The sequence below is a fragment of the Dama dama genome, chromosome 19 (assembly GCF_033118175.1).
Source record: "Dama dama isolate Ldn47 chromosome 19, ASM3311817v1, whole genome shotgun sequence".
Lineage (NCBI taxonomy): Eukaryota > Metazoa > Chordata > Mammalia > Artiodactyla > Cervidae > Dama > Dama dama.
Genome location: NC_083699.1, coordinates 23,841,004 through 23,868,741, shown reverse-complemented (window position 1 = coordinate 23,868,741; position 27,738 = coordinate 23,841,004). Strand labels below are relative to the sequence as shown.

Here is a 27,738-nt window from a genome sequence, read left to right as displayed (position 1 = left end):
TCATTCAGGTAACCGCTCAAGCCTACAGTGACCCCTGGCCAGGTGGTCTGGCTCTGAAGCACGAGCGCCACCGCACTGGTTCTCTGCAGGGCATGAGCTCCTGTGTGCCTGTCTTTCTTTCCCCACAGCAGAGCGTGGCAGCCCAGCATAGCTCATTTTCTACAAAAGACTCTATAAGCTTTCTTTTTCACTTGCCCCTGGTTCCTGCCACACTTAGCACGTGCCTTAAAACACAACCATCTCTGGTTTGTAACTTACACCCAAGAAACCCACTCCCAGTTTCTTTCCCGGTGGAACAAAGACATTGACACCGCAGGTGACAGAGGCAAAATATTTATTGATTAGATTCTAATCAATATTCACCTCTGCCCAGGATTAAACTTGGCCTCGTGCCTCCTAGCCTGGCCCCTCCTATTCTAATGTATAACTAGTCTCAGAAAGCTAGAGAAGGACAGTCAGAAGCTGGCCACTGCATCTGCCGCTCTAGACCTGGAATTAAGAGGAGGACTCCGACCCATAAAATGACAGAAGATAAGGTACAGTTGTATTATGTCCATTTGAGGACAGGAATAGGGAAATCTGTTCAAGTCAGTGAGCATATTGAGGATTATGTAGGAGTATATTGAAGATTTGTGGGATGTTGGGTGTAGCTACTACAGATGAGCCCTTCTTCTCTTGGTCAACTGATAGTTAATTTGGCTGCTAAAAAATCATATTTTTTTCAGTAGTTGGAAGTTTAAGGATATTTGCTCTGTTTTCTGACTAGCTTGTGTAAAGTTTTCTCGAGTGGTACTGCATAACCATATTACTGAAGGAATGTGCAAAAAAGGGCACTTTAACCCAAATCTAACTAATCATGACACTGATCTGAAATCTTCAAAAATATCAATATATGAGAAGGACTGTCCTAGATTAAAGGAGACTAAAAAGGACTATTCTAGATTAAAAGAGACAAAGAAGAACTGACAGCCAAATGCAACAAGTGAGCTTAGATTGTGGAAGGAAGAAGAAAACAGCTCCAAGGGACAATATGGGGATAGAAATTGTGGGTATATTAGATAATACTTTATAACTACCACTTTCTTGGATATGATAATGGTATTGTAATTATGAAGGAGAATGTCTTTTTCTTAGTGAGTACATGCTGAAGTATTTAGGAGTAAAGTGACATAAATATCTGATACTTATTTTCAAATGATTCACCAAAATAACACACACAGACACCCACAGTGAGAATGAAACAAATATAAAGGCTAACCATTGGTGAACACAGGTGAAGGTTATGGAGTGTTCACTGAACTAGTCTTTCAATTTCTCTGTAGATACAATACTTTTCAAAATAAAAATTTGAAAGGAGAAAGGATATAGTGCTATTGCGCCCTTAATAAGTGTCCCCCAACCAAATCACAATCATACAAGTAGGTAAATGGGTGTTGGAGGAAGGACCTCTGAGTTCTGATCTGGTGTAACTTACTCGGCCGAGCCTTCCTTCATGTCAGTAAGTGACAAGGCTAGGAGCACAGGCTTTGTGGTCATGATCCTGGATTGGGAGTGTGCTAATGTTGCCTACCTGCTGTGATATAGGGGTTAAGTTCTTTAACTGGCCTAGCCACCAATTGAGATTTTAAGGGTATTTGCTCTGTTTTCTGACTAGTCTGTGTAATGTTTTCTCAAATGGTTTTTCTCTCTTGCAACAAATTAAAAGCACATTGGAATAGAACATAAGGATATAGTATGGGAGATACAGGGATTGTAATAGTTCTTTACTGTATGGGGCTTCCCTAGTGGCTGAGACAGTAAAGTGTCTGCCTGCAATGCGGGACACCTGGGTTCGTCCTGGGTTGGGAAGATCCCCTGGAGAAGGAAATGGCAACCCACTCCAGTACTCTTGCCCAGAAAATCCCATGAACGGAGGAGACTAGTTAGGCTACAGTCCATGGGGTCACAAAGAGTCGGACACAACTGAGTGACTTTACTTTCTTTCTTTTTACTGTATGGGAGTAATTAAATGAGATAGTATTAGAGAAACTCAGATGACAAACAGTTTACTATCAATAGCTGTGTGTGTGTATAATGTATATTTAAGGAATACTAACTAGGATTTCATGATTTCCTATTACAGTCCAGGATACAGCTAAAGTAGATAAATCTTTAAAAGCAGTATAAAGATAAATATTGAGTTAACAACTATACAGATGATATATAGATTTGGCAAAAAAAATCATGAAGATAGTGTTCAAACAATTGCAGTTTGGTAGATACTGCAAAACAGAAGGTGCTTGTCCACAGTGCCTGGCAAATAGAAGATACTCAAGTTTCATTTAAAATTATTATTACCTTCCCTTAGGAGCCTTAGAAATTGTGCTATAGTATTTCCCTTGAGAATTAAAGAATTGCCTAAAAAGGGAACCCAGAAAGAATGAGAACTAATGTAAAGCACTATGTGTCACATTTGTAAATTCACCCAGGTTGAAAGGGGTGAGCTAAGCATGAGTCTGTGGGGTAGGAGACCTGGATTCTTACTCTGGGTATAGCCAGTAGCGCGTTGTATAACTTAAAGGACTTTGATTCTCCAACTGAAAAAGGAAGAGGTTAGACTAGAATCCATTGCTCTCAAAGGTCCCTTGAAACTTGAAAATTCTATAGCTTGAGAAACTCCTGGACTTTTCCAAAGTTGAGTGCAAGATCGCCTTTGACTTGATGTTTGTGGTATATTGTAGAGGAAACAGTACAAGCTTCTCCTCCCAGCCAAGTCAATCAATAGCTGCTGAAAATCTAAAAATTGTTTTGTTTAGCAGTGGGAGTTTAAGATGAGCTCTGGGTTCCAATAAAAGAGTATCTATTATTTACCAGCAATGTATGTTGGGAATACCACTTAATCTCTGAGCCCTGGTTTCCTTACCTGTAAAATGGGGATATTTTGTAGTAGTGTGAAAACTATATGTTTGAAAAATTGACAGGTGATTCTTTTTTGGCAAGAGTGATGAACAAGATGATAATGATGTGAGTAAAAATCAGTTGTTTTATAGCCCTTTTACTATTTATACAAAGACCATAGTGTGTGTCTTATTCAGTGTTTACAATAATTCTATGCATAACTATTATACCCATTTTGGGGGCAGAGAAACTGACACTTGGGGATATTAAGGGCCTGGATGGGACTCATAGGTTTTCTGACTCCCAAGTTGATTTGCTTTTCCTAATGGACTCCATCTGACCTCTAAGTCACAAAATAAACACCACATTTTGTTCTATGTTAAGGTTCGGCCCACTTGCCCACATTATTTTCTTCTACATTTATCCAGCAGCATATTTTTAATTGGATATAGAGCATAGCTTTCTTTAACTTAAAATTAATAAGCTTCAAATGTCTTTCAAAAAGTGCAGGCTTAATATCTTGCTGTCTATGAAAAGCTTGAGAAAAGACTTAAATATCTTCTACCACTTTGTGGTTACAGGCCTTCAGGCAAGTTCCTTACCCTTTCTATATCAGTTTTCCCGTATGTAAAATGGTAGAATTCCAACCTAAAAGGTTATTGAGAGAAAAGGCAAACCAGTTAGATCACTGAACCCGGACAGAGTAAGCTCCCAGCTAAGTTTTCACTAGCTCCTATGTACTTATTTGTGGGTCAGTCTCTTGGATGATAGATTGAATGAATTAGGGTTAATGGGCTAATTCAAATTTAGTAGTTTTCAGAAATTCTCCTTCTCATAAACAGAACTTTCTCTGTCCAAATCTAACCACATAGAAGGTTGACTACAAATGTTACCTCTTTTTATTTGACAATGGAAAAGGAAAAGATGGGATGCAAAGAGCCAGTTCGGAATGGAGTTCAGAGAGGGAAATCAAGCCTGAAAATAAGAGATACAAAACAAACAAAAAAAAGAAAATGCAATCAAACAGTTCCAGAGACTTCGATATTTGGAATGATCACTTCAGTTGGAAATTCAAATGACCCGCTTAAAATAAATGAGATTGCTCCTTATCTGACCAAAACTTTCTCTCTCAAGGAGTTAAAGCAGAGAACTACAGGCCACAGGGTGGCAGGACCAGAGCCTTCAGTAGAGAAAAGAAGCCAGGAAGGTCAGAGGACAAAGATTTTAAGAACATCCTACAATTTCTAAATATTTAAAACCTCTCCTGAGTGGGACGAATAAAGAAAGTAGCATCGACATAGATACACCATCATGTGTAAAATAGATGGCAGGTGGGAAGTTGCTCTATAACACAGGGAGCCCAGCCTGGTGCTCCATGATGACCTACAGCGGGGGCCGGGAGGAGGGGACGGAGGCTCAGGAGGGAGGAGATCCAGTTCCAATTCCAGTTCAGTTGTACCCGACTCTGCGACCCCATGGACTGCAGGACGGCAGGCCTCCCTGTCCGTCACCAACTCCCAGAGTTTACTCAAACTCATGCCCATTGAGTTGGCGATGCCATCCAACTGTCTCATCCTCTGTCATCCCCTTCTCTTCCTGCCTTCAATCATTCCCAGCATCAGGGTCTTTTCAAATGAGTCAGCTCTTCGCATCAGGTGGCCGAAGTATTGGACTTTAAGCTTCAGCATCAGTCCTTGCAATGAATATTCAGGACTGATTTCCTTTAGGATGGACTGGTTGGATCTCCGTGCAGTCCAAGGGACTCTCAAGAGTCTTCTCTAACACCACAGTTCAAAAGCATCAATTCTTCAGTGCTCAGCTTTCTTTGTAGTCCAACTCTCACATCCATACATGACTACTGGGAAAACCAAAGCTTTGACTAGATGGACCTTTGTTGAAATATATATATATATATATATATATATATATATATATAAAATTATGGCTGATTCAAGTTGTTGTACGACAGAAACCAAAACATTTTAAAGCAATTCTCTTACAATTAAAAAATAAATGTAAAAATCTCTCTCTCCTATCTCCTTCTCAGTGGTATTTTTTGTTATCCTTAAGTGGAAGGAAGTGATCTTAGGGGCAACTCCAGTATTCCTACAGCAATGACTTAGAACAATTTAATTGGGAGGTAATGAAACAGGAGTTCTATCTTTAAAAATTAACTTTTATTTTTATCAAAGAAATGTAAGAACAGCCAACACTGTTCTGACTGAGACACATTTGGAGTGTCAGAGGAAGGCTGATGGGGTGTGTGTGTGTGTGTGTGTGTGTGTGTGTGTGCATATGCAAGCACATGCACTCAGTCATATCTACTCTTTGAAACCCTCTGGACTGTAGCCTGGGGTTTCCCAGGATGCTAATGGTAAAGAACCCACCTGCTGATGCAAGAGACATAGGAGGTGTGAGTTTGATCCCTGGGTCAGGAAGAGCCCCTGGAGAAGGGAATACCCACTCCAGTATTCTGACCTGGAGAATCCCCATGGATGGAGGAGCCAGGCAGGTTACAGTCCATAGGGTCACAAAGAGTTGGACACAACTGAAGCGACTTAGCACACAGCGTGCACAGACTGTAGCCTGCCAGGCTCCTCTGTCTGTGGAATTTTTGAGGCAACAATACTGGAGCAGTTGCCATTTCCTCCTCCAGGGAATCTTCCTGACCCAGGGATCTAACCCTCATCTCTTGGGTCTCCTGCATCGGCAGGTGGATTCTTAACCATGGCACCACCTGGCTACAGCAGACCAAACCTGCTGCAGCCACTGCCTTCACCCCCAACTTCCATTCCTGCTCACCACTGCTGTGGTCACTGGTTGTACTCAAAATAAGAAGAAAGGAACTATATGCTCGTCTGGTAGGGACGGGAGAGCCAGCAGAGAGCAGAAGCCTCGGGTGGAGTGGGAGGGGCAGTCACTAAGACACCGGGTGCTGGGAGACCCTGCCGCCGGAGGGACAGGGGATGTGGGGAGGAAACGGGGAGAGTATACTGTGGTCCTGGGCTTGGTGTTGGGTAGACCCTGAGGTTCTTCAGCTGGGCTACAGAGGAGCAGTTGAGTAGCCTTCGTTTGCCTTTTCAATTTTTGCCAAAACCTCACAAAGTTCTTCTGTGGGTGTGTGAGGATGGCGGGAATTTGTGTGGTGAGTGGTGGGAAAATGTACTTGAAACTGGTGGGTGTTTGGTCATTTTGGCTTCAGCATCAAAATTGGCAAATTCTATGAATATGTGCACTCTTGGATTTTTTTTTCTGATTTAGGAAGATTAGGATCCTAGATTTTCAGATATGTTTGGCTTTTGAATGTCTATTTCTGATTCATAAGAAATTCAAAATAACCAAGTAATTAAAAGTATAGGTTCTAGATCCAAATCATTATTCTACAGCTTACTGGCTATAAGACCTTAACCTAGTCTAGTTATCTATAAAATAGGGATACTAACGGTACTGTTGTGAGGAGTGCTGTTGGCAGAATAAGGGCCCTCAAAAGATATCCATAACGTTGTCCCTTGCTGTGTCCTTTGTCCCGTGTGAACCTCATGCAGAAAAAAGGACTTTCCAAAGTCTTTACTGTTATGGACCTTGAGATAGGGAGATTCTGTTATGAAGATGGAGGAAGGGGCACAACTAATCAAGGGATGCTGTGGCCTCCAGAGCTGAGAATGGCCCTTGCTTTACAGCCAGCACAGACTCTGGTCCTTCAACCAGAAGGAACAAAATTCTATCCACTCAAAATTTCCCCTACATCAAACAGAAAGGAACACAGCTTGCCAACACCTTAATTGTAGTCTGGTGATACTAGTATCAGACTTCTGACCTACAAGAACTGTAAAGTAATACATTTGTGTTACTTAAGCCACTAGTTTGATGATTTTTTGGTAATAACGACAAGAGAAAACTATTACACACATACACACAAGTGTGTGTGAAGTGATGCTAAGTCACCTGAGTCATGCCTGACTCTGTCCTACCCCATGGTCTGTAGCCCGCCAGGCTCCTCTGTCCAAGAGATTCTCCAGGCAAGAATACTGGAGTGGGTTGCCATTTCCTCCTCCAGGGGATCTTCCCGACCCAGGGATCGAACCTGCATCTGTCTCCTGCATTGGCAGGCAGGCTGTCTACCACCAGCACCACCTGGGAAGCCCCTTGTCTTATAGGAGAGGAGATTTAATGACAAACATGAGAATGCAGGATGGTGTATGACAGAGGGCAGGCACACACCAGTCTTTTAGGAGAAATCATCAGCCTGCCCAGTGCAGAGCTGAGCACTGTGGGAAGAGGTGGTCTCCAGCCAGTGGCTTCTGGGCCTCCTGCCTTGCTGCTCTCCTGCGTTCCGTGAGCTCCATGCCCAGCCCTCTCAGCTGCATTTCTGGTTTGGTTCTCAAGTTCAAGTTTCCGGGTGCTACTTACAACTCTGCACATACAACATTTTCATGCTTCCATGTCAAGATGCAAAGTAAGTGACTCCATTTGTAAAGCAGTTCTTGGAGACAATTTAGTATCGTGTCCTATGGGGGCTTCTTTAAACACATATGCCCCGATCCCATCACTTAGGGTTTTGTGTTAACTGAAAAATCTTTCATGCTTCCCCGTACACGCTGAGTGTGACACAAGGAACCCTTCTTATCTCCTATCTCAAAACCCTGCCTATTCGTATAAACAAGAACTCAGATTCCCTTGTAGCTCAGTAAAGAATCCACCTGCAATGCAGGAGACCCCTGGAGAAGGCATAGGCTACCCACTTCAGTATTCTTGAGCTTCCCGGGTGACTCAGATGGTAAAGAATTCACCTGCAATATGGGAGACCTGGGTCGGGACGATCCCCTGGAGGAGGGCATGGCAACCCACTCCAGTATTCTTACCTGGAAAATCCCATGGACAGAGGAGCCTGGAAGGCTATAGTCCATGGGGTTGCAGAGTTGGACACAACTGAAGTGACTTAGCACATACACATGTGGAAAAGGGTGTTTGGTTCCTTCCCTAGACGGAGTTGTCCCAGACTTTTTGCCACTTTGGCAGTATAGGAGAAATGAAAGACACCCACAGTCCCATATGAATGAGCCCTGCCAGGAACATAGGGGTATATGATGAATGAGTATCAAGTGGCAAGAACCAGCCCATGGAACCTGTCAGAAGCCCATGCTGCAGAATGATGGACGGTGGGTAACTGAAGTTGCCTGGGGTTTCCCATCCCCTGTTTCACTCCCCACAGGTCACCGGGACCTTGGTTTTGGCTGTCTTCACTGCTGTGCTGAGTTCCTTCCAGTTTGGATATGACATTGGAGTGATCAATGCACCTCAACAGGCAAGTGAAACATACAAGTTCTCTATTTGGCAATTTCTGTCAGGGGCAGAAAGATATCAGCTCCTCATCCAGAGAGATAAAGTGTGCCCACATGGGGAACACGTGGTAATCCGGTCTTCTGTCAGGTACCACGTGCGTGGTTCCAATGCTGATAACTTGACCTTTACTCCTCATTTAATAACCCTCATAGAAAAAGAAAGAGTAATGAATAATTCTTGATCTCTGATTCTGCTGTTCGCTGAGCTCACAGAAAACTTCAGCCAGAATATCATGTGCCAAAAGGATTTAAAAAAAACAAAAAACAAAAAAAAAGGCTTAAGAGCTTATTGCAGCATACATTCAGAGCTCCTAGCCAAAAATGGATGGAAATGCCAGGGTGTTAGAAGAAACAGTGGAAGTATAGATTTTTTTTTCAGTGCAGAAACATGTACTGAGCACAAGCTCACTGTGTGTCAGGCACAAACATAGGCTCTCCCCTGCTGATTCGCCCAACAAGTTGGTAATGCCCATTTTTTGTCCAGATCAAAGTATTTTGGAGCCTTGGGTGGGGAGGGGGTGGAATCGGATAAAGGTAGTTAAAAGGTACAAACTTTTAACTGTAAGATAAGTTAGTATTAGGGATGTGATTGGAGAAGGCAGTAGCACCCCACTTCAGTACTCTTGCCTGGAAAATCCCATGGACGGAGGAGCCTGGTAGGCTGCAGACCATGGGGTCGCTAAGAGTCAGACACGACTGAGCGACTTCACTTTCACATTTCACTTTCATGCATTGGAGAAGGAAATGGCAACCCACTCCAGTGTTCTTACCTGGAGAATCCCAGGGACAGGGGAGCCTGGTGGGCGGCCATCTATGGGGTTGCACAGAGTCAGACACGACTGAAGTGCCTTAGCAGCAGCAGCAGGGATGTGATGTTCAACGTGACAAATGTAACTAAATATAATACAGCTGTATCTTATATATGAAAGTTGTTAAGAGGGTAAATCCTAAGAGTTCTCATCACAAGAAAAAAAAGAAAGACAAGCAAAGGAGAAAGCCTGTAGGAGTCTAACACTAGAAAGATTCTAGTCCTTCCCTCTATGTCGGTCTCCCATGTATGATCCAAAGTAAAATAATATAAACCTTTTAAATAAGTCAAGAAGTCCAACAAAGTTTGAGTTTTCTCCACATTGACTCTTTGAGTATTTTTAATATTAGATAGTTTCTATCATTTTTCACTTTTACTGTGTGCATCCCTACTCTGGTTTCCAGGAAATACACAGGAGAGGGATGTCATTTGTCTCAGATCCCACAGCCTGTAAGTGGGAGAAATCAGGACTTCATTCTCTCTGCCCTAACTCAGACCATCAGGTCATTTAGAGTGGGATTGATATCGTGTTCCTCTTCTTAACACCAGTGCCAAGCACAGTGATTGATATAAACATAGTGTTTAGTGAATGAAGAAGAGAGAGAGAGACAGAGAGAGAGGAGAAGCTGGGGGAAGGGGTGGCATAAGGTGACAATACAAGCTTCTGTTTGGTGTTCTCGGTGAATCCATCATATTTCGTCTGCTTCTCTGAACATAGTGGACTCTAAGGAAAATGTAGGAGACTACAGGGTGTGAATGTGTGAAATGTGTATTTGCCAAGTCTGTCTGTTGGAAAGGGTTTCTCCTTGGACCAAAGATGCTCTCTGATTAGGCACCACATAGCATCGTGAATGTGGCTGAGAGATTTAGGGAATCACTCTAGAAGGTCGTATCTTTTTTCTGTGGCTGACAACATGTGCCAGTGTAGCAGGATTCCTGAAATTTGGCATTGGTAGAACCTTTTCTCTTCTTGTGGGAGAAATTTTCAAATCCTTATTTAAACCATCCTCTTCAGTGTTGGACGTAAAAATTAATCTAAGTTTCCCCTCCTCTAATCCGAGTCCTAGAGCCAGATCTGACAACAGAGGTCATCCCTCTCTGGCATCAGGATTAGTGCCCTCACTATAGCCCCTTTCATCTGTATTTAAAGAGCTGTTTAAATACCATTATGTAAGAAGAATTTGTTTTTTATTAGCAGAATGACATTTGGAATTATTTTATGGTATTTTTAAATCATACTTTTTATGAGTGTGAAAACTATGCACACCTGTTGCAGAAAGTTTCAGAAAGAAAAACATTAATGATTATTCATGTAGAGCAAACTGCTGAAAACATCTGGGCTATTTCCTTTCAGCCTTTCTTCTGTGTATATTATCCATATAGAGTGACCTTCCCATGAGGCAAAGGTCTGGATCAGAGTTCTTTTATCATAAGAGGATGTAAGTTCTCTCTTTCATCAGCTGACTTCACCACATAGGACTTTGCCCAGGTCTGGCAGCCTAGGATAGCTGCATTCCAGGTCATTGTTAGAGGTCCTCCCAGCCCACTGCTACCAAGTGGTGACCAAATCATCTGGAGCAATGACATGGAAGAAGAGCTGGACGGATGTGCCTTTCCTCAATTATACTTTTGTTTGAGTTTGCCTCTACTGAAACATTATAAAATATGGCTCTGTGAAATCTAGTTTTGAACACTGTTTATTCTGTTACCTACTGCACTCAATGAGGACCCACACAAGACACTTCCTTTAGGTCCCAATACCTTCTCAGGAACTTCTGAGTTGGCTTTGATCTTCAGAATTCGCCAATATACTTGATTGTTTTTCTCTCTTCTCACTGGCTGCTAGGAAACTTATTAATTAGTTTATAGCTCACCTAAAGCAAGGATAGAGCACCTGGTGTTTGAATTTTGTATACTAACTTTATTTTTGCCCTCAACTTTCTCAAACTTTTTTCTTATATCCACTTTTTTGTCTCTGTTCAAACATTTACAGTAGCCAATTTAAATTCTGCTATGCAGGGGAAACAGTGGCATGAAAATGTGTCTTTTCAGCTTGTAGGATAGTTTCAATTTGGACAGATGCCAATCTTTAAAATTTGAAGAATTTTACATAAAAATACACATGTCTGGCTTCTCTTTAAAAATTAAAGGCCATGCAATGCCAGTCTCAAATTGCAGCTTCCTCCTTCAGATGGGACAAATAAATCCTGCCCACTCAGTATTATATTCTCAACAGTTGTTGTTTAGTCACTGAGTCATGTCAAACTCTTTGTGACTCCATAGTCTGTAGCCCACCAGGCTCCTCTGTCCATGGGATTTCCCAGTAAGAATACTGGAGTGGGTTGCCATTCCCTTCTCCAGGGATCTTCCTGACTCAGGATTGAACCCATGCCTCCTACATTAGCAAGCGGATTCTTTACCGCTGGAGCCCATATTCTCAATAGTATAAACTATATTTCAGCCCTCAAGTTATCAAACTTTTTCTTGCCTCCTTTACTTGTTTGTTCCTGGCAGGTTCCCACTGGCACTGGAATTTGTGACCTCTATTTTATAGGATGTGGTCAACTGTAAGCCATCTGTATGCATTAGTATGTGCATAACACACATAATTGAAATAATCCTGCTTGAACACCTAGCAAGTTGTTTCAAGGAAAAACAAACCAAAAATATACATAATGTTTGAAATATTTCAGCTATTTTTCTTTATTTTATCTCCTTAGGTAATTATAACCCACTATAGACATGTTCTGGGTATTTCACTGGATGACCGAAAAGCTATCAACAACTATGATCTCAACAGTACAGAGGAATTGCCCACAAGCCCAGGAGATCCAACACCGGGCTCTAGGACTGAGGAAGAGACTATGACATCAGCTAGCCTCATCACCATGTTCTGGTCCCTGTCTGTGTCCAGCTTTGCAGTTGGTGGAATGATTGCATCGTTCTTTGGAGGGCTTCTTGGGGACAAGCTTGGAAGGTAGGCAAATTTCATAAATAAGCATACACACAGAAAAGTCACTATTTGGGGTTTCAGAATTTGTTTAGAAAGAAATCATCTTCCATGTTGTGGGATAGTTTTAGAGTTTTTTTTTCAAATCATGACCTTATGAGTTAGGTTGGTATTGGACCAAATAAGGGCTTCCCTGGTGTCTTGGATGGTAAAGAATCTGAATGCAATGCAGAAGATCCAGGTTCGATCCCTGGGTCAGGAAGTTCCCCTGGAAAAAGAAATAGCAACCCACTCCAGTATTCTTTCGTGGAGAATTCCATGGACAGAGGAGCCTGGCAGGCTACACTCCATGGGGTCACAAAGAGTCGGAAACGACCAAGTGACTAACACTTTTACTTTCTGGACCAAATAATAGAGCTGTTGCAGTAAACTACTTACGTGTGAAAATATTTACAGAAAAAGTGAATTTGGAGTGTATTTCTAGATAATCACTTTGATTCTCTGACTTTATAACTTATAAAACATATTAAGAAACCACAGCCCAAGTGGTTTACTCAGAAACTCAAGAGAAGAGTCAAGCATGGAATTTTTAAATCTATTGTTGGCTTCACCAATTGCTCCATTTCTCAGACACCCAGTTTTTCCTTTTCAGATTAGAATTTGACATCCTGATCAGTCAAGCTGCAAGGTTAAGTCAACATCACCAACTCCCAGTTGCCCGATGTACTTGATAGGGGGTTTCTAGTTGCTGCTACTGCTGTCTCAAAACCCAACCACAAATGAAGCAAGTGGTATCTCCATTCCTCAACTTTCTATTTTGGATTGAAACTTCCTGTTTTTGGATTAAAAACATCAGTAGAACTCCTTTACATCCAAATTTCATTTAGTCATGTGAAATACTAAAGCTCTTGGCGTTCCCTCCACCCCCATCAGCTCAGTCCAGTCGCTCAGTCATGTCCAACTGTTTGCAACCTCATGGACTGCAGCACACCAGGCTTTCCTGTCCATCACCAGTTCCCAGAGCTTGCTCAAATTCATGTCCATCGAGTTGGTGATACCATCCAACCATTTCATCCTCTGTTGTCCACTTGTTCTCCTGCCTTCAATCTTTCCCAGCATCAGGGTCTTTTCCAATGAGTCTGTTCTTCACATCAGGTGGCCAAAGTATTGGAGCTTCAACTTCAGTATCAGTCTTTCCAGTGAATATTCAGAACTGATTTCCTTTAGGATTGACTGATTTGATTTCCTAGCAGTCCAGGGGACTTTCAAGAGTCTTCTCCAACACCACAGTGCAAAAGCATCAATTCTTGGGTGCTCAGCCTTCTTTATGGTCCAACTCTCACATCCATACAAGACTGCTGGAAAAACCATAGCTTTGACTATATGGACCTTTGTCGGTAAAGTAACGTCTCTGCTTTTTAATATGCTGCCTAGGTTTGTCACAGCTTTTCTTTCAAGGAGCAAGCGTCTTTTAATTTCATGGCTGTACTCACCACCTGCAGTTATTTGGAAGCCAAAGAAAATAAAGTCTGTCACTGTTTGCATTGTTTCCCCATCTATTTGCCATGAAATGATGGGACCCGATGCCATGATCTTAGTTTTTTTTGAATGCTGAGTTTTAAGCCAGCTTTTTCACTCTCTTCTTTCACTTTCATCAAGAGGCTCTTTAGTTCCTCTTTACTTTCTGCCATAAGGGTGTTATCTGCATATCTGAAGTTACTAATAGAGAGGAAATAAAACAGAAAATCAGTTATTTCTCTATATTTATTTTCTGGTCTTTGCATCCACTTTTTTGTTTATCACTTTTTTCTGATGACAAAAATATGCAAATACGGAAAAATTAGAAAATGCAAAAACTTTTAAAGATCTAAATGATATAGGCAACTACCTTAGTAATACGTGTGCTCTGTCGTGTCCAACTCTTCACGACCCTGTGGCCTGTAGCCCACTAGGCTCCTCTGTCCATGGGATTCTCCAGGCAAGAATAGTGAAGTGGGTTGCCATGCCCTCCTCCCCGGGATTTTCCCAACCCAGGGATTGAACCTGAATCTCTTACATCTTCTGCATTGGCATACTGGGTTACAATTCATTTAATTATTAAAATTCCTTCTTTAAATTATAGTTTTCCCTCTTTGGTTATTAAATTCTGATAATTTCTTCCTCTTATACTGGAGCTTTTAATAAGACTGTAAGAATTTTTCTAAAGTAATAGGTAGCATGGAAACACAAGTTTTATTCTTGTTCTTATTTGAAAGGGACTTCCCTCTACCATAAAAGAAAATGGGCAGTTCTTCAAATGTTATCAAATTACTGGTGTTTAGCTGAGCTGTTTTTTCAAATAATTTTATTTATTTTTGGCTATGCTAGATCTTCATTGTGCCAAGGGCTGTTCTTTGGTTGTGGTGAGCAGGGTCTACTCTGTAAATTGCAGTGTGTGGGCTTCTTATTGCAGTGGCTTCTCCTCTTGTGGAGCATGGGCTCTAGGATTCGAGGGCTTCAGTAATTGCAGTGCATAGACTCAAGAGTTGTGGCTCCCGGGGTCTAGAACACAGGATCAATAGTTGTGGCTCAGGGGCTTAGCTGTTCCCAGACATGTGGAATTCTCCCAGACCAGGGATCGAACCCATGTCTGCTGCACTGGCAAGCAGATTCTTTACCACTGAGCCACCAGGGAAGCCCCTTAGCTGAACTTTAAATCAGTATTCATAAATTATGCAGGTCATTGACTGGCTTTAGTTATTTTAAAATTTCTTAAATTATTTCAGTTTGAACCAAGTTTAAGTAGTAATTGGAAATTTTTCTAGATTGCTTATCTCTAAAATAAATAAAATTAAACAAAACTAAATTAAAATTTTAAACATGGACAGACCAATTCTTTTAGCAGTTATTGATGTTTTATACTTCTCATCACTGAAGAAAAAAATGTAAGCCCTTGTCCCTCATTTAGAGATAGGATTCTAACAATTCAGTGACTCACTCTACATTTAGTGTTCTGCTGATAAAAACAGAATGGACATCTTCTCGGGTCTTAGGATCTAGCATTGACAATGGTCATACCCCAAAACAATGTCAAATTATGATTTATCAAATTATTTATGGTGGATTAAAAGCAAGGTTTCTTCTAGTTTTCAGTAGAAAAATGAAAAATGTTCACTTCCTTGAGAACAGCCCTAAAACTAATCATTTTAACTTCACAATTAACACAGAACAGTTGAGTCTCAATAAAAAACTATTTTCCTAGGAAAAGTCACTGAGAAATGACATGATTGTCCCTATTGCCAGTCATTGCTCCACTCGTTAAAAGTAAACAAATAAAAATCTACTATTCCATTACTGCTTTAAAAAAACCTTTGCTTATAATTGTGTTAATCGGTTTCTGTGGCCACTATTTGGGTTCTCAAGGTCAAATTTTACTTAAAATTTAAGGACCAGGGTAAGGTGGGGGAGACCATGATCTGGGCAATCCACGTTACCATGAGTGAAAGACAATATACATAGCTTGTTACCTTTGAATGTGTTCTACCTTTTGAACCAAAAATGGAACTGACCAAAATAAAGCATTAACCTTTGGTTTCACAGTGATCAAGTCCCAGCTCTGTAATTTAATGAGCAAGTTACCCCGGTTCTCTAAGACATTTCCTTCCATCTGCTATGTGGGGGGAAAAAACACCTCCTTTTGTGGCATTATTGTGAGGATTAAATGAAAATGAACATAAAAGGCTTAGTACACTGCCTGCCACAGAGTGAGCAGGCAGAAAATATAGATGATGATAATGAAGAAGAAGAAACTTATGCTAACAGAAGCATTCAGAGCACGATTTAAAGAAATAGACATATATTTCTTTCTCCCTGATTCAACCATTTCGTGTATTTTTAGATTATTTATTCTTGGCTCTTTCTCACATCTGAGCAGAAGTTAAAATCCTTTAAGTTGTATAGAATGCTACAGCAACCACTGGTGGTGGGGAAGAGGGACTTTAGAGCAATCTGGCATCAAAAATACTTTCAGGCTATCTGTCTCTGGTATGACTTTTTCTCTTTTTTCCCCTACTAGAATATATTATCAGCTAGCTAGTAACAATTTCCTAAGGTAAATTACTGAATTTGCCTGCCCTCTGTCCTTGTGTAGAGAAAAAACTTCACAGAGAAACACCCCTATGTTTGTCTACTCTGCAGTTCTGAAGCTGGTCAGCTCTAAATCACTCTATCTGCCTGCCTCTGGGTTGTTGATAATTTCCATATACTAGTTTCCCGTTACTGTCCTAATGAATTATTACAAACTTAGTGGCTTAAAACCACACACATTTGTTTTCTTACAGTTCTAGAGAACCAAATTCAGTTTCATTGGCAGAAGTCAAGGTGTCAGCAGGGCCTATTCCTTCTGGAGGTTCTAAGGAAGGGTCTGTTTCCTTACCCTTCCCCAGCTTCTGGTGGCCAGTTCTGTCCTTGTCTGTGGCCTCTTCCTCCATTTTCAAAGCACATCACTACAAACCTTATTTCTTTCATCTCATCACCTTCTCTTCTGCTTTCCTAATATAAGTACATCACTGGCCCAATTTTGAGATGAAGAGATTATCCAATTTAATCCTTAATCACATCTGCAAACTCCCTTTACCATATAAAGTGATATATTCCCAGGATCTGCAGATTAAGATGTTGACTATTGTGGGGTTTTATTTAGCTCATCACATGGTTTGTTGGGAAAACCAGTATAAGATTATATAGTTTTATTCTTCCAGAAAAAACAATCTGCTTGTTGTTTGAGATACTTGTTTAGGAAAAGCTCACCTAGTAAAGTTTGAAACACTGAAATAGAATATAACAAGATACTTACATTTCTTTGTGGGACAAACATTCACATTTATTCACTTAGGTTCTTTTATTGGCTTTATCATCATTGATTGAACTTTGAAGGAGGTTTCTGTGTATATCACTTTCCCATTTAACAGGAAGAAGAGTGTCAGATACCTGCAAATGTTAATTTTTGTAAGATCAATTTTGAAAATGGTGTTTTTTTGCTATTATCATCTTTACTATGTATTTTGCATTGGTGACATTGATTCATAGATTCTGGAAATATGCTGGCATATAATGATAAAATAAGAATAATTATAGTTCTCTGACAAGGCTTAAAGTAAAAGCATGTTTTAATCTACTTCCAAATAATTTATACTAAAGAAAACTTAAATTTTAAAGTTCTTTCATGACCTATAGCAGCTAAAATCTTGTACCATTAAAAGAAAAAAAGAAGGGTCCGTGTCATAGGTTACAGATACAGAATTAAATTTAGCTATCACCAGGCATTTATTCTTCAAAACAGTCAGCATGTAGAAAACTAATTGTTAACTATTTGAAAAGGTCTCAGAAGTGTTATCTTAAAGCAAACTAGTCATCATCACAATTGAATCATCTCTATCAAAATGTGATTAGGTACATGCAATCCAAATTCTCTCATTATAAATATTATGTATTGTTAATGCTTTAACACATAGACAAATCAAAGTAGCAATCATGGTTTAAGACTCCCCAACTAACTCTATCAACAAAATTAAAATAATCACTCTTTGGTAAAAATCTCAGCATGCTCTGAAAGCAAATCCTGTTTATCAAGTTTTGATGCTAAATTTATAATCCTTGCTTTTCAAATTTTCAGAATCAAAGCCCTGTTGGTAGCAAACATTCTTTCATTAGTTGGAGCTCTCTTGATGGGGTTTTCGAAACTGGGACCATCTCACATTCTTATAATTTCAGGAAGAGGCATATCAGGACTCTACTGTGGTAAGTCGTGCACACACACACACACACACACCCTTCCACACAAACACATATGTACATCTGAAAATTATTCTCAAGGTAGATGTGGTTACATGTAGGGAATTTTTTAAGCATAAGGTGACATCACAAAAAGGAAAGGCAATGGCACAAAGTTTCAGTTCTGAGTGAGGGATGTTTGGGACCTGTAAGTGGAGTTGTAATGAGATGTTCTTATCCACAGCAATGACATCATTTCTAGTCATATGCTCCAAGACAAATTAGTTAGCTCTTGGTGTTCTTATCCGTTAAATGAGAAGGATAATAACATCTACCTCGTGGGGGCACTTGTGAGAATATGTGTAAAATGTTCAGCATAGAATCTGACTAGGCTAGCTGTTGTTATAATTCCTGTTGTTCAGTAGACACTGGAAGACTGCTATGCCCAGAACCCCCAACTCTACCCTTATGGCCTGCCCGGCTACGATGTCTCTGTCTCTCCTATCTGGAAAGACCTTGATGTTCTGGCCCATCTCTCAGGCCACATTCCTTTACCCTATCTGCTTCCACACTTGGCTGGTCCAAGTGTTAAAATGAAGCTGGCCATAGGGAGAGGGGCTCAGGCAGAAGCAGCTGGTAGAGGAGTTCAGAATGAAGGAAAGATGCTTTTCCCATCTAAATATCTGAAACACTATTTCTTGGAAACAGCTCTTCAATCTTCCTGAAGCAACTTAGCAGCAGAGGATGGAAGAAAGGGAGGATGGTCCATTCTCTAAAATAGTCAAATCTTTTGCTCCTCAATCCCAGTAATAGCCATTGTCCCAAATCACAGCCACTAATAATAACCATCGAGGGTGAGAGAGGGAAGGTGAGGGCACAAAGTGCTGTATGAAATATTTTTAACACTTTTACCTGAAAAAGAGGAAAGACTACAATTCTGTGCATCTTCAATGATTGGTTGAACCACAAGTCTGGTCTTCTGCATTGCAGGCAGATTCTTTACCAGCTGAGCTACCAGGGAAACTGAAAATAAATGTCTAAGATCATTTAATTAAATGGCTCTTCTTGTTATTTTCAATGTTAATACAAATAACTGAAATGATAGCTTGGTCCAGGTAAAGAGGCAACTCACTTATGGGAAGAGCTTTGGATTCAGAATGCATCAATTCTGGCACTGTCTCAGTCTGGCCTTAGTTATTGAATAGAAGGCTCGGTTTGCTCCTCGGTATTAGTTCCCCCTTGCTGCTCTAATGAATTACTTCAAACTTAGTGGCTTAAGACAACACAAATTTGTTTTCTTACAGTTTTGAAGACTCAAATTCAGTTTCACTTGACTGTAAAATGCAACTAATAACACCATCAAAGAGGTCCAAATCAAGATTCTTCTTTATTTTCTCTCTACTTTTTGAAATACAATAAGAAAAAAATTATAAAATATAACAAATTATTTTAAAAATATAAAAAAATTATAAACTATTTTTAGTAAAATTGAAAATAAATGTTATAATTGAAAATAAATAGTAACAACCTATTACCAGCATAACTAAGTAACTTGTATTCTCCAAGCATCTTCTAAAATTATGTCTGATCCTATTATGAGCATTAAAATAGCTAAAAATTAATGAAAATAAATTAATAAAGATTAATAGAAAATACAATTTGATTTCGGGTTCATAAGACTTTAGACCAGGTGGCCAAAATAGCTCAGTTGGAGAGAGCATTAGACTGAAGACTTCAGACTTGCAAGCTTATCTGCATTTTCTGTTCTTGAGATATAATATTTGGACTTAACAAAAATGCTACAGCCCAGAATAGGACCAAACAATGTTTATTTATTTTTTTTCCCCCTGCTTCTTTAAGATCAACAGACCACACAGTAGAGTTGCATGTAAAAGCAGAAATTTAGATGCTGTATCAGCCATGCAAATGTTCATGGGCTATTGAGAACAATTTGAAGCTTTAAAAAAATATTGAAACAATTCTCAAAAGCATCTTTTATACAAAGACCATACATTTCCATTTGATAGGCCCACAGTATATCTAAGAGGAAGCCTCTGACAAATCTTATTTTCAGAAAATGCCAAACATTGCATTCAGTTTTGCTCATTGACTAGTCTCTGATCTTTTAATGCTCTTAGCAAATGGCTAGATTATCCACCATTTTCAACATGACTGGTTACATCTGCATCTAGGAAAACTACAGAAGTCCTAAAGGCCTAGAGCTTTGCAAAATTTTGTTTTCTTTTAAGCATCAGAGGGCTTCCCAGGTGGCCCTAGTGGTAAAGAACCCACTTGCCAGTGCAGGAGACATAAGAAATGTGGGTTCGATCCCTGGCTTGGGAAGATGCCCTGGAAGAGGACATGGCAACCCGCTCCAGTATTCTTGCCTGGAGAATCCCATGGACAGAGGAGACTGGCAGGCTACAATCCATAAGATCGCAAGAAGTCAGACACAACTGAAGCGACTTAGCACGCATGCAAGAACCAGAAGTCTTTATTCAAATAAAATCTTTTCTGAAGCCCATCATTTAGAGAGAATAAAGAAGCTAGGTTGCTCTGGTTGGAGTAATTGGGGGGAGAGCCCCTGAGTCCCTTAACCCCTAACACCTCTCTACACACCCCGCCCCTCAACTCTTAAGTGTGACTTTGAGGCACCTCCACATTGTGGAAACTCAAGAAGGGCTTGTAGTTCTCCTGCTAACACTCTATTGCACTGTGATCTTGGGTAAGTCATTTCTCACCTTTATCAAGTAAAGAGGTTGGCATAGATATGTTCTAATTTCCTTTAATCCCATGATTTTACAGTAAGAATATTACTACATTTTTAAGAATATTGTTAAAGCATTCTTCAGTCTCTTTTCTGAAGATAACCTAAGGCATTATGATACAAACTCAATATTAACATGAATTTTTTAACTAAATAAAGACAATGCTATGAATAATTGCCAGATGAATGACTAACCATCTCTTTCTATTTATATCTCCAACTAAAATCTCATTTGGAGTCTCATCAACATTCTTTGCATAAATTGTGTCTGCGGTTGGTGACAAGGGCTCTTCCTTCCAATAAACTCAGGAAGAATGCTAACTGTACTTAAAGTTACTGCTGTTGATGTCATCCTGATTACACTTTAACATGTATGTTCATGTTTCACTCAGGGCTAATTTCAGGCTTGGTTCCAATGTACATTGGTGAAATTGCTCCAACCACACTCAGGGGTGCTATTGGTGCTCTTCATCAGCTGGCCGTTGTCACGGGCATCCTTATTAGTCAGGTAAAAACTCCCATCCCCTCCCTCACCCATCCTCTACTTTACCCAACTTCTCTCTCCCTGACTGGCCACTCTTACTGTAGAACAGCACAGAGGAAAAGACAGTTCCACAAGTGGTCTTGGAGGTGGCAGTACAGAGACATAGGCTTTTTAGCTCAAAGTTAAAATATTACTAATCCACGCCTCACTTTTCCCCTGGAAGTTGTAGTGGAGTTGGCACTGAAGGTGACCTGGTAAGCCAAGTCTTTAACTACTGGAGCTATTCCAGAATTAAATTATTCCATTTAGATTTCAAGAGAAAAAAATTTCAAAATTTTGGCTGCCTGGGTTTCCTTTTTTCTGAGCATCTTTTCTGCTCAGAATTTTGGCTGCCTGGGTTTCCTTTTTTCTGAGCATCTTTTCTGCTCAGATTTAAAATGCAAAGGATTGCAGTAGCGGTTCTTGTTCAGTTACCTGTATTCTTTCCTTCTCTCCTGTATTCTCAGAGGGAGTCCTCAAAACCTCAAACTTATGACTATCCAGAGGATAAACTACTTTGCAATAGGGATCACAAAACTAGTTCTCTCAGAGTAATTGCTTTATCTGTGTAACCCATTCTATTTAAGTTCTGCGTAATCGTCCAAAGTTATGCATGATTTTTGCTGTTGTTTCAGATATCAAATGTGTGCTTAAAAGTTTGGTTGATTTCTACCCTAAATGTCCCATAGGAGTTAATGAAGACAAATCTAGATGAATTCTTTGTAAAACAGAGTCCCTAATTCAGTTAAGGAGAGACATACTAGTAATAGTTGCCATCTTAAGCATACTTGTGCATACTTGAATCAAAGTTGTCAGGAATTACTATCAAATAGCCAATGTGCTTTTTTCAACAAATTGTTTCAGAAGGCAGATCCGAAGTGACGTGTAGTTGCTGTGCTTCCTCCCTGCCTTTTCAGATCGTTGGCCTTGACTTTATCCTGGGCAATCACGAGCTATGGCACATCCTGCTTGGTTTGTCTGCTGTGCCAGCCATTCTCCAATGTCTGCTGCTCTTCTTCTGTCCAGAAAGCCCCAGATACCTTTACATCAAGCTGGATGAGGAAGCCAAAGCAAAGAAAAGTAAGTCTATGGTGGTTTTCCTTTCTTCCTATTGTTTTGGAATTATCAGTTAATGAGAAACAGTGCACATGAATGGATACTCATGAAATTGGTACCAATGCTTTTCAAGTGAAGTCAGTGATTATACGTAAGAATATGCACGATCACTTAATATGACTGGTACATGTCATTTTGCAACCATAAGCATTCACACAAGCCAAATAGAAAATCCACATGCAGTGTATTGAACTCAGAAACTTCTAACAGACCTTTCCTGCATTATGCTTCTATGACAATGAGCAATAAGATGAAGCCAAATGTTTTGCTTTCTTAAAAAATAAAAAGACAGGATTTAACAAGAAAGGATTTCCAAATCCAAAAGGATTTCTGTGTATGCAGAACTGTAGTTCTTTCATTAGCATAACAATTGACCTGAGTTGTGTCAACCTGATCATTTTGGGGGACAGGCTTGAAAAGACTCAGAGGAAGTGATGATGTCACCAAAGACATCACTGAGATGAGAAAAGAGAGGGAAGAAGGATCAAATGAAAAGAAGGTCTCCATAATTCAGCTCTTCACCAGTTCCAGCTACCGACAGCCTATTCTAGTGGCACTGATGCTGCATGTGGCTCAGCAGTTCTCTGGAATCAATGCGGTAAGTTTAAGAACACCCTCCCTCACTCTTAAGAGCAAAGTGAATTAAGACAGATGAGGACAGGAGTTTCAGTTTAAATAACTAAAGGACATGTTAAAATGCTGACATCACAATTATCTTGAATGAGCATTAATTTTATCTTGCCTTGTCTGCTTTCTAAAATTACCTTACAGTTTTTAAAAGATGTCAGTGATCAGTGGTCTGCATGTTGATTAAGATGAAGATTAAAAGGCAAGTCATAATAAATACAGAAGAGGGCAAAGGAGAATAAATATACCAAGAAGACTGAATTACCAGGGGCTTCTAGAGTTGAGTATCAAATTTAGGATTTCAGAAAATCTAGGCAGAAGGGCTCATGGTTCCTGCTATCTATTTAAATGAAGTATAGCAGATAGCCTGGTGCAAAGAAGTTTCCTGCCATCCAAGAAATTTTCACTGTTTGGGGAGACAGCACACAAAATGAACAATAGAAGGAACTGATATGATATTGGTGAGTGAGGGTAATAGAAAAGACATGACTGAAAAACATACTGAGTACTAAACTAGCTAGCTCTTAGGTTTTGAAATCTTTGTATTATACAGACTAAAACTGTCTTACTGACGGTTAGCTACTAGAAGAAAAAAATTAAGCATTGGTTAAGAAACTAGATTTTAAAAACCACTTATCCCCATTCAGTGCTGTTAAAAATGTGATTTGGGCTTCTACAGTGAGTCCACTCCAGATTCACAGACACTGTGGGGGTGACTGATGGATGGGCAGAGACCTAGAGGAAGCAAAGATAGTATTTCCCCTGAGGTGAAGCAAAAGGAGACCTGAGCCTCATTCCACACAGTGAATGCTCTGCTTTGGCCTCTGTCCTCCTTTAAGGATCCTTGATGCTGATTTTCTTAATCTCTTAATTCTTTATAACTTTGGGTCTCAGAGACCAAATCTTTCTGAGCTCACTCAGCTCTGCTGTGTATCCAAGAGCACAACACGTAATCTCTCTGAGTGTCCCTACTTTAGCTTCCATCCCAGTGCCTGGCTTAGAGACATCCAGGAAATGTTGAACCAGAGGCTTTTGGGTAGTACAGCGTGCAGTGAGTAATCCATTCCTCATCGAACACAGTCTGAACAGTCCTCCTGCATCAGCCCTGTCTGCAGGACGAGGCTGTAGGAAAGGAATGACAGAGGATGACACAACAAAAGAAAAAGACTGTTATACACATAGAGATGTAACTAAATAATAAAGGCTATTAAGGAGGCTGTGAATCAGATTTCTCCATTTGTACTGACACGAGTGGAAAATTTTGGATTAAGTGCAATGAAAACCAAAATTCTTATACACACTGGTTCAGTTCAGTTCGAAGTTGCTCAGTCATGTCTGACTCTTTGCGACTCCATGGACTGCGGCACGCCAGGCCTCCCTGTCCATCACCAACTCCCGGAGCTTACTCAAACTCATGTCCATTGAGTCGGTGATGCCATCCAACCATCTCATCCTCTGTTTTCCCCTTTTTCTCCCCGCCTTCAATCTTTCCCAGCATCAGAGTCTTTTTCAAATGAGTCAGTTCTTTGCATCAGGTGGCCAAAGTATTGGAGTTTCATCTTCAGCATCAGTCCTTCCAATGAATATTCAGGACTGATTTCCTTTAGGATGGACTGGTTGGATCTCCTAGCAGTCCAAAAGATTCTCAAGAGTTTTCTCCAACATGACAGTCCAAAAGCATCAATTCTTCAGCGCTCAGTTTTCTTTGCAATCCAACTCTCACATCCATACATGACTACTGGAAAAACCTTAGCTTTGACTAGACAGACCTTTGTTGGCAAAGTAATGTCTCTGCTTTTTAATATGCTGTCCAGGTTGGTCATAACTTTTCTTTCAAGGAGCAGGTATCTTTTAATTTCATGGCTATAGTCACCATCTGCAGTGATTTGGGAGCACAAAAAAATAGTCTGTCACTGTTTCCACCGTTTCCCCATCTATTTGCCATGAAGTGATGGGACCAGATGTCATGATCTTAGTTTTCTGAATGTTGAGTTTTAAGCCAACTTTTTCACTCTCCTCTTTCACTTTCATCAAGAGGCTCTTTAGTTCTTCTTTGCTTTCTGCCATAAGGGTGGTGTCATCTGCATATCTGAGGTTATTGACATTTCCCCCAGCAATCTTGATTCCAGTTTGTACTTCATCCAGCCCAGCATTTCTCATGGTGTACTCTGCATATAAATTAAATAAGCAGGGTGACAATATACAGCCTTGATGTACTCCTTTCCCGATTTGAAACCAGTCTGTTGTTCCATGTCCAGTTCTGTTTCTTCTTAACCTGCATAAAGATTTCTCAGGAGGCAGGTCAGGTGGTCTGGTATTCCCATCTCTTTAAGAATTTTCCACAGTTTATTGTGATCCACACAGTCAAAGGCTTTGGCATAGTCAATAAAGCAGAAGTAGATGTTTTTCTGGAACTCTCTTGCTTTTTTTATGATCCAATGGATGTTTAGCGATTTGAGCTCTGGTTCCTCTGCCTTTTCACTGGTAAGAGTGCAAATTGACACAACTTTTTTGGAAAACTATTTGATTTTCTCAATCAAAGCTGAGAACACATATACACTATGATCCAACAATTCTATTCCTAGTTATAAATGTGTACATATTTTACCAAAAGGCTTGTGCTAGAATAGAGTGTTCATAGAAGCACTATTCATAATCACTCTAATGATAACTACCTAAATAACCATCAATAGTAGAATGGGTGAGTAAATAGTAGAATGGGTAACTAAATTGTGGTATATTACTACAATAATATGCTAAATAGCAGCAATAATAAACAGCCTGCAAACACAAGTGGATGATTCTCACAAAGGTAATGTTGATGCCAGATATAAAATATACATCGAGCAGTTCCACTTATATCAAGTACAAGACTAGGGAAAATTTATCTACAATGGTTGAAGTCGAAAAGAGTTTCCTTTGAAAAAAGGGTGACATTTAGGGGGCTTCCAGAAGGCAGGAAATGATTTCTTTTTTATCTAGATTATACAGGTGTGTTTAGTTTGTGAAAATTAATTGAACTGTACACTTAAAGGATATATGTACCTTTTTGCATGTATTTTAACTTTAAGAAAGTTTTAAAACTGAAAAAAGTTAGATGCAGATGTAGAGTTTTCAGCTGAATATAAGGAGATTTTAAGTGATTGGAAGTTTTACACACTAAAGGAAGATTGTGATTTCTCTTTTTCTGGAAGAAGAGGGATGATAAAACCTTTTGGGATCTCTAGGAACTCTGGTTCCATTGGAACACTCAAAAAATAAACAACCTAAAATAATTCTTGCATTAAACCCTTAGCACCAGGCTTCTTGATTAAAGCTAAACTATTCCTATCTTTCAGATATTTTACTATTCAACCAGCATTTTCCAGACAGCTGGAATCAGCCAACCTGTTTATGCAACCATTGGAGTTGGTGCTGTCAACACAGTTTTCACTGCTGTCTCTGTAAGTGAAATACTCTAGATAAATATTCTGCTTGTTCCTCAGTCCAGAAAAAAGCCCTTGTAACATAAAAGCAACCTGTGATTTATTGTCTGCATGTACTGGATGTGTAGATAGAACCATGTGAGTCACAGGAACAGTCCTAGATGTGAATAACCAACCATTGTAGCGAGATTAGGCATAACTGAACATATGGATCAGTGGTTCTCCCTATCTCCCAAAGATGTCATTTGTCACTCACTTGTGAATCAGGAACTCACTTGGGGACAAGACACTTGGTATTTTTGTGTAAATACCTAGGCTTTTTCTCCTTTGTTCTGTGCTTAAGTCCCTTAATATTAGCAAATGTGTGTATGCATGCTCAGTCATGTCTGACTCTTTGCAATCCCACAGACTGTAGCCCAATAGGCTCCTCTGGGATTTTTCAGGCAAGAATACTGGGGTGGGTTGCCATTTCCTACTCCAGGGGAATCTTCCCAACTCAGGGATTGAACCCTCTTGTGTCTCCTGTATTGGCAGCAGATTCTTTACCACTGCACCACCTGGGAAAGAAAGTGTGAAAGTGTTAGTCTTCGTCATGTCCGACTCTTCGCGACCCCAAGCACTGTAGCCTGCCAGGCTCCTCTGTCCATGGGCTTCTCCAGGCAAGAATACTGGAGCAAATAGCCATTCCCTTCTCTTGGGGAACTTCCCAATCCAGGGCAGATTCTTTACTGTCTGAGCCACCAGGGAAATGGAGAAGCACCCTGGGAAGCACCACCTGGGAAGCACCACCTGGGAAGCCCCTGATATTAGCAAACAGCTTGTCATTTCTATCAGTACTGGATCTTCCACCTCGATTCCTATCCTTCCATGGTTGAAATTTTTTATCCTGATATCTTAGGGGAAAAAAAATTTTTTTTTAAATAGACATTGTCCTCTTGATTAGATATCTAAGCCTCTAGCAAAATTAAACTGATTGAGCAGATTCTTATGATGTTAGGCCATTGAGCAGAGCTTCCAGGCAGCTCTGAGGCTTCTCATGTAGCTCAGTTTGAAAAACATCTGTCTGCAGTGCAGGAGATCTGGGTTCAATTCCTGGATCGGGAAGTTCCCCTGGAGAAGGAAATGGCAACCCGCTCCAGTATTCTTGCCTGGAGAATCCCATGGATAGAAGAGCCTGGCAGGCTACAGTTTATGGGGTCACTTGTTTTTCATTCTCCACATATGGACTTTTAACTATTACCTAAAGTGGTCAATAATTACAGCCTTGCTACCTAGATCAAAAGGCAAGTTTGTCCAGACCACATTAAACAGAACTGGACCTTGGAAAGAGAAGGAAGAACAGATGATAAGGGAACACCAGTGCTTATGCCTTTAGAGTTAATGCTTGTTCAATCCAAAAGGCCACTCTAAAATCAATAAAGGATTGGTACTGGGATGAAATCCTAGCAACTATTTGCATTCCTTTGTCTCCCGAGATAATATTTTTGCAAATCCCACTTCAACATATTTTTCTCATATAGAGATTGTGATTAAAATATTTTATGTGTAACAG

At 40.1% G+C, this 27,738-nt stretch overlaps 1 protein-coding gene and 1 long non-coding RNA gene across 4 annotated transcripts in view; one reads left to right on the top strand and one right to left on the bottom strand.

Moving 5' to 3' along the window:
• The first annotated feature begins 416 nt into the window (after positions 1–416).
• The window catches only part of SLC2A2 (solute carrier family 2 member 2), a 36,442-nt gene continuing 9,120 nt past the window's right edge, over positions 417–27,738 (top strand). For 2 of the 3 annotated variants that reach the window (XM_061168317.1, XM_061168316.1), the window contains exons 1-8: positions 417–536; positions 8,090–8,182; positions 11,748–12,004; positions 17,631–17,755; positions 20,888–21,003; positions 21,936–22,098; positions 22,545–22,732; positions 26,100–26,204. In XM_061168317.1, the coding sequence (XP_061024300.1) occupies positions 522–536; positions 8,090–8,182; positions 11,748–12,004; positions 17,631–17,755; positions 20,888–21,003; positions 21,936–22,098; positions 22,545–22,732; positions 26,100–26,204 (1,062 nt within the window). In that variant the 5' untranslated portion in view covers positions 417–521. Of the gene's footprint in view, positions 537–8,089; positions 8,183–11,747; positions 12,005–17,630; positions 17,756–20,887; positions 21,004–21,935; positions 22,099–22,544; positions 22,733–26,099; positions 26,205–27,738 lie in introns of those variants that run through there. The other variant, XM_061168318.1, reaches the window with a different exon arrangement.
• Positions 12,650–20,920, bottom strand: LOC133074242 (uncharacterized). The gene is made up of 3 exons (XR_009697106.1): positions 18,641–20,920; positions 16,812–16,945; positions 12,650–13,696 (listed from the first exon to the last, which is right to left on the bottom strand). It is a non-coding gene; the product is annotated as an uncharacterized LOC133074242 (long non-coding RNA).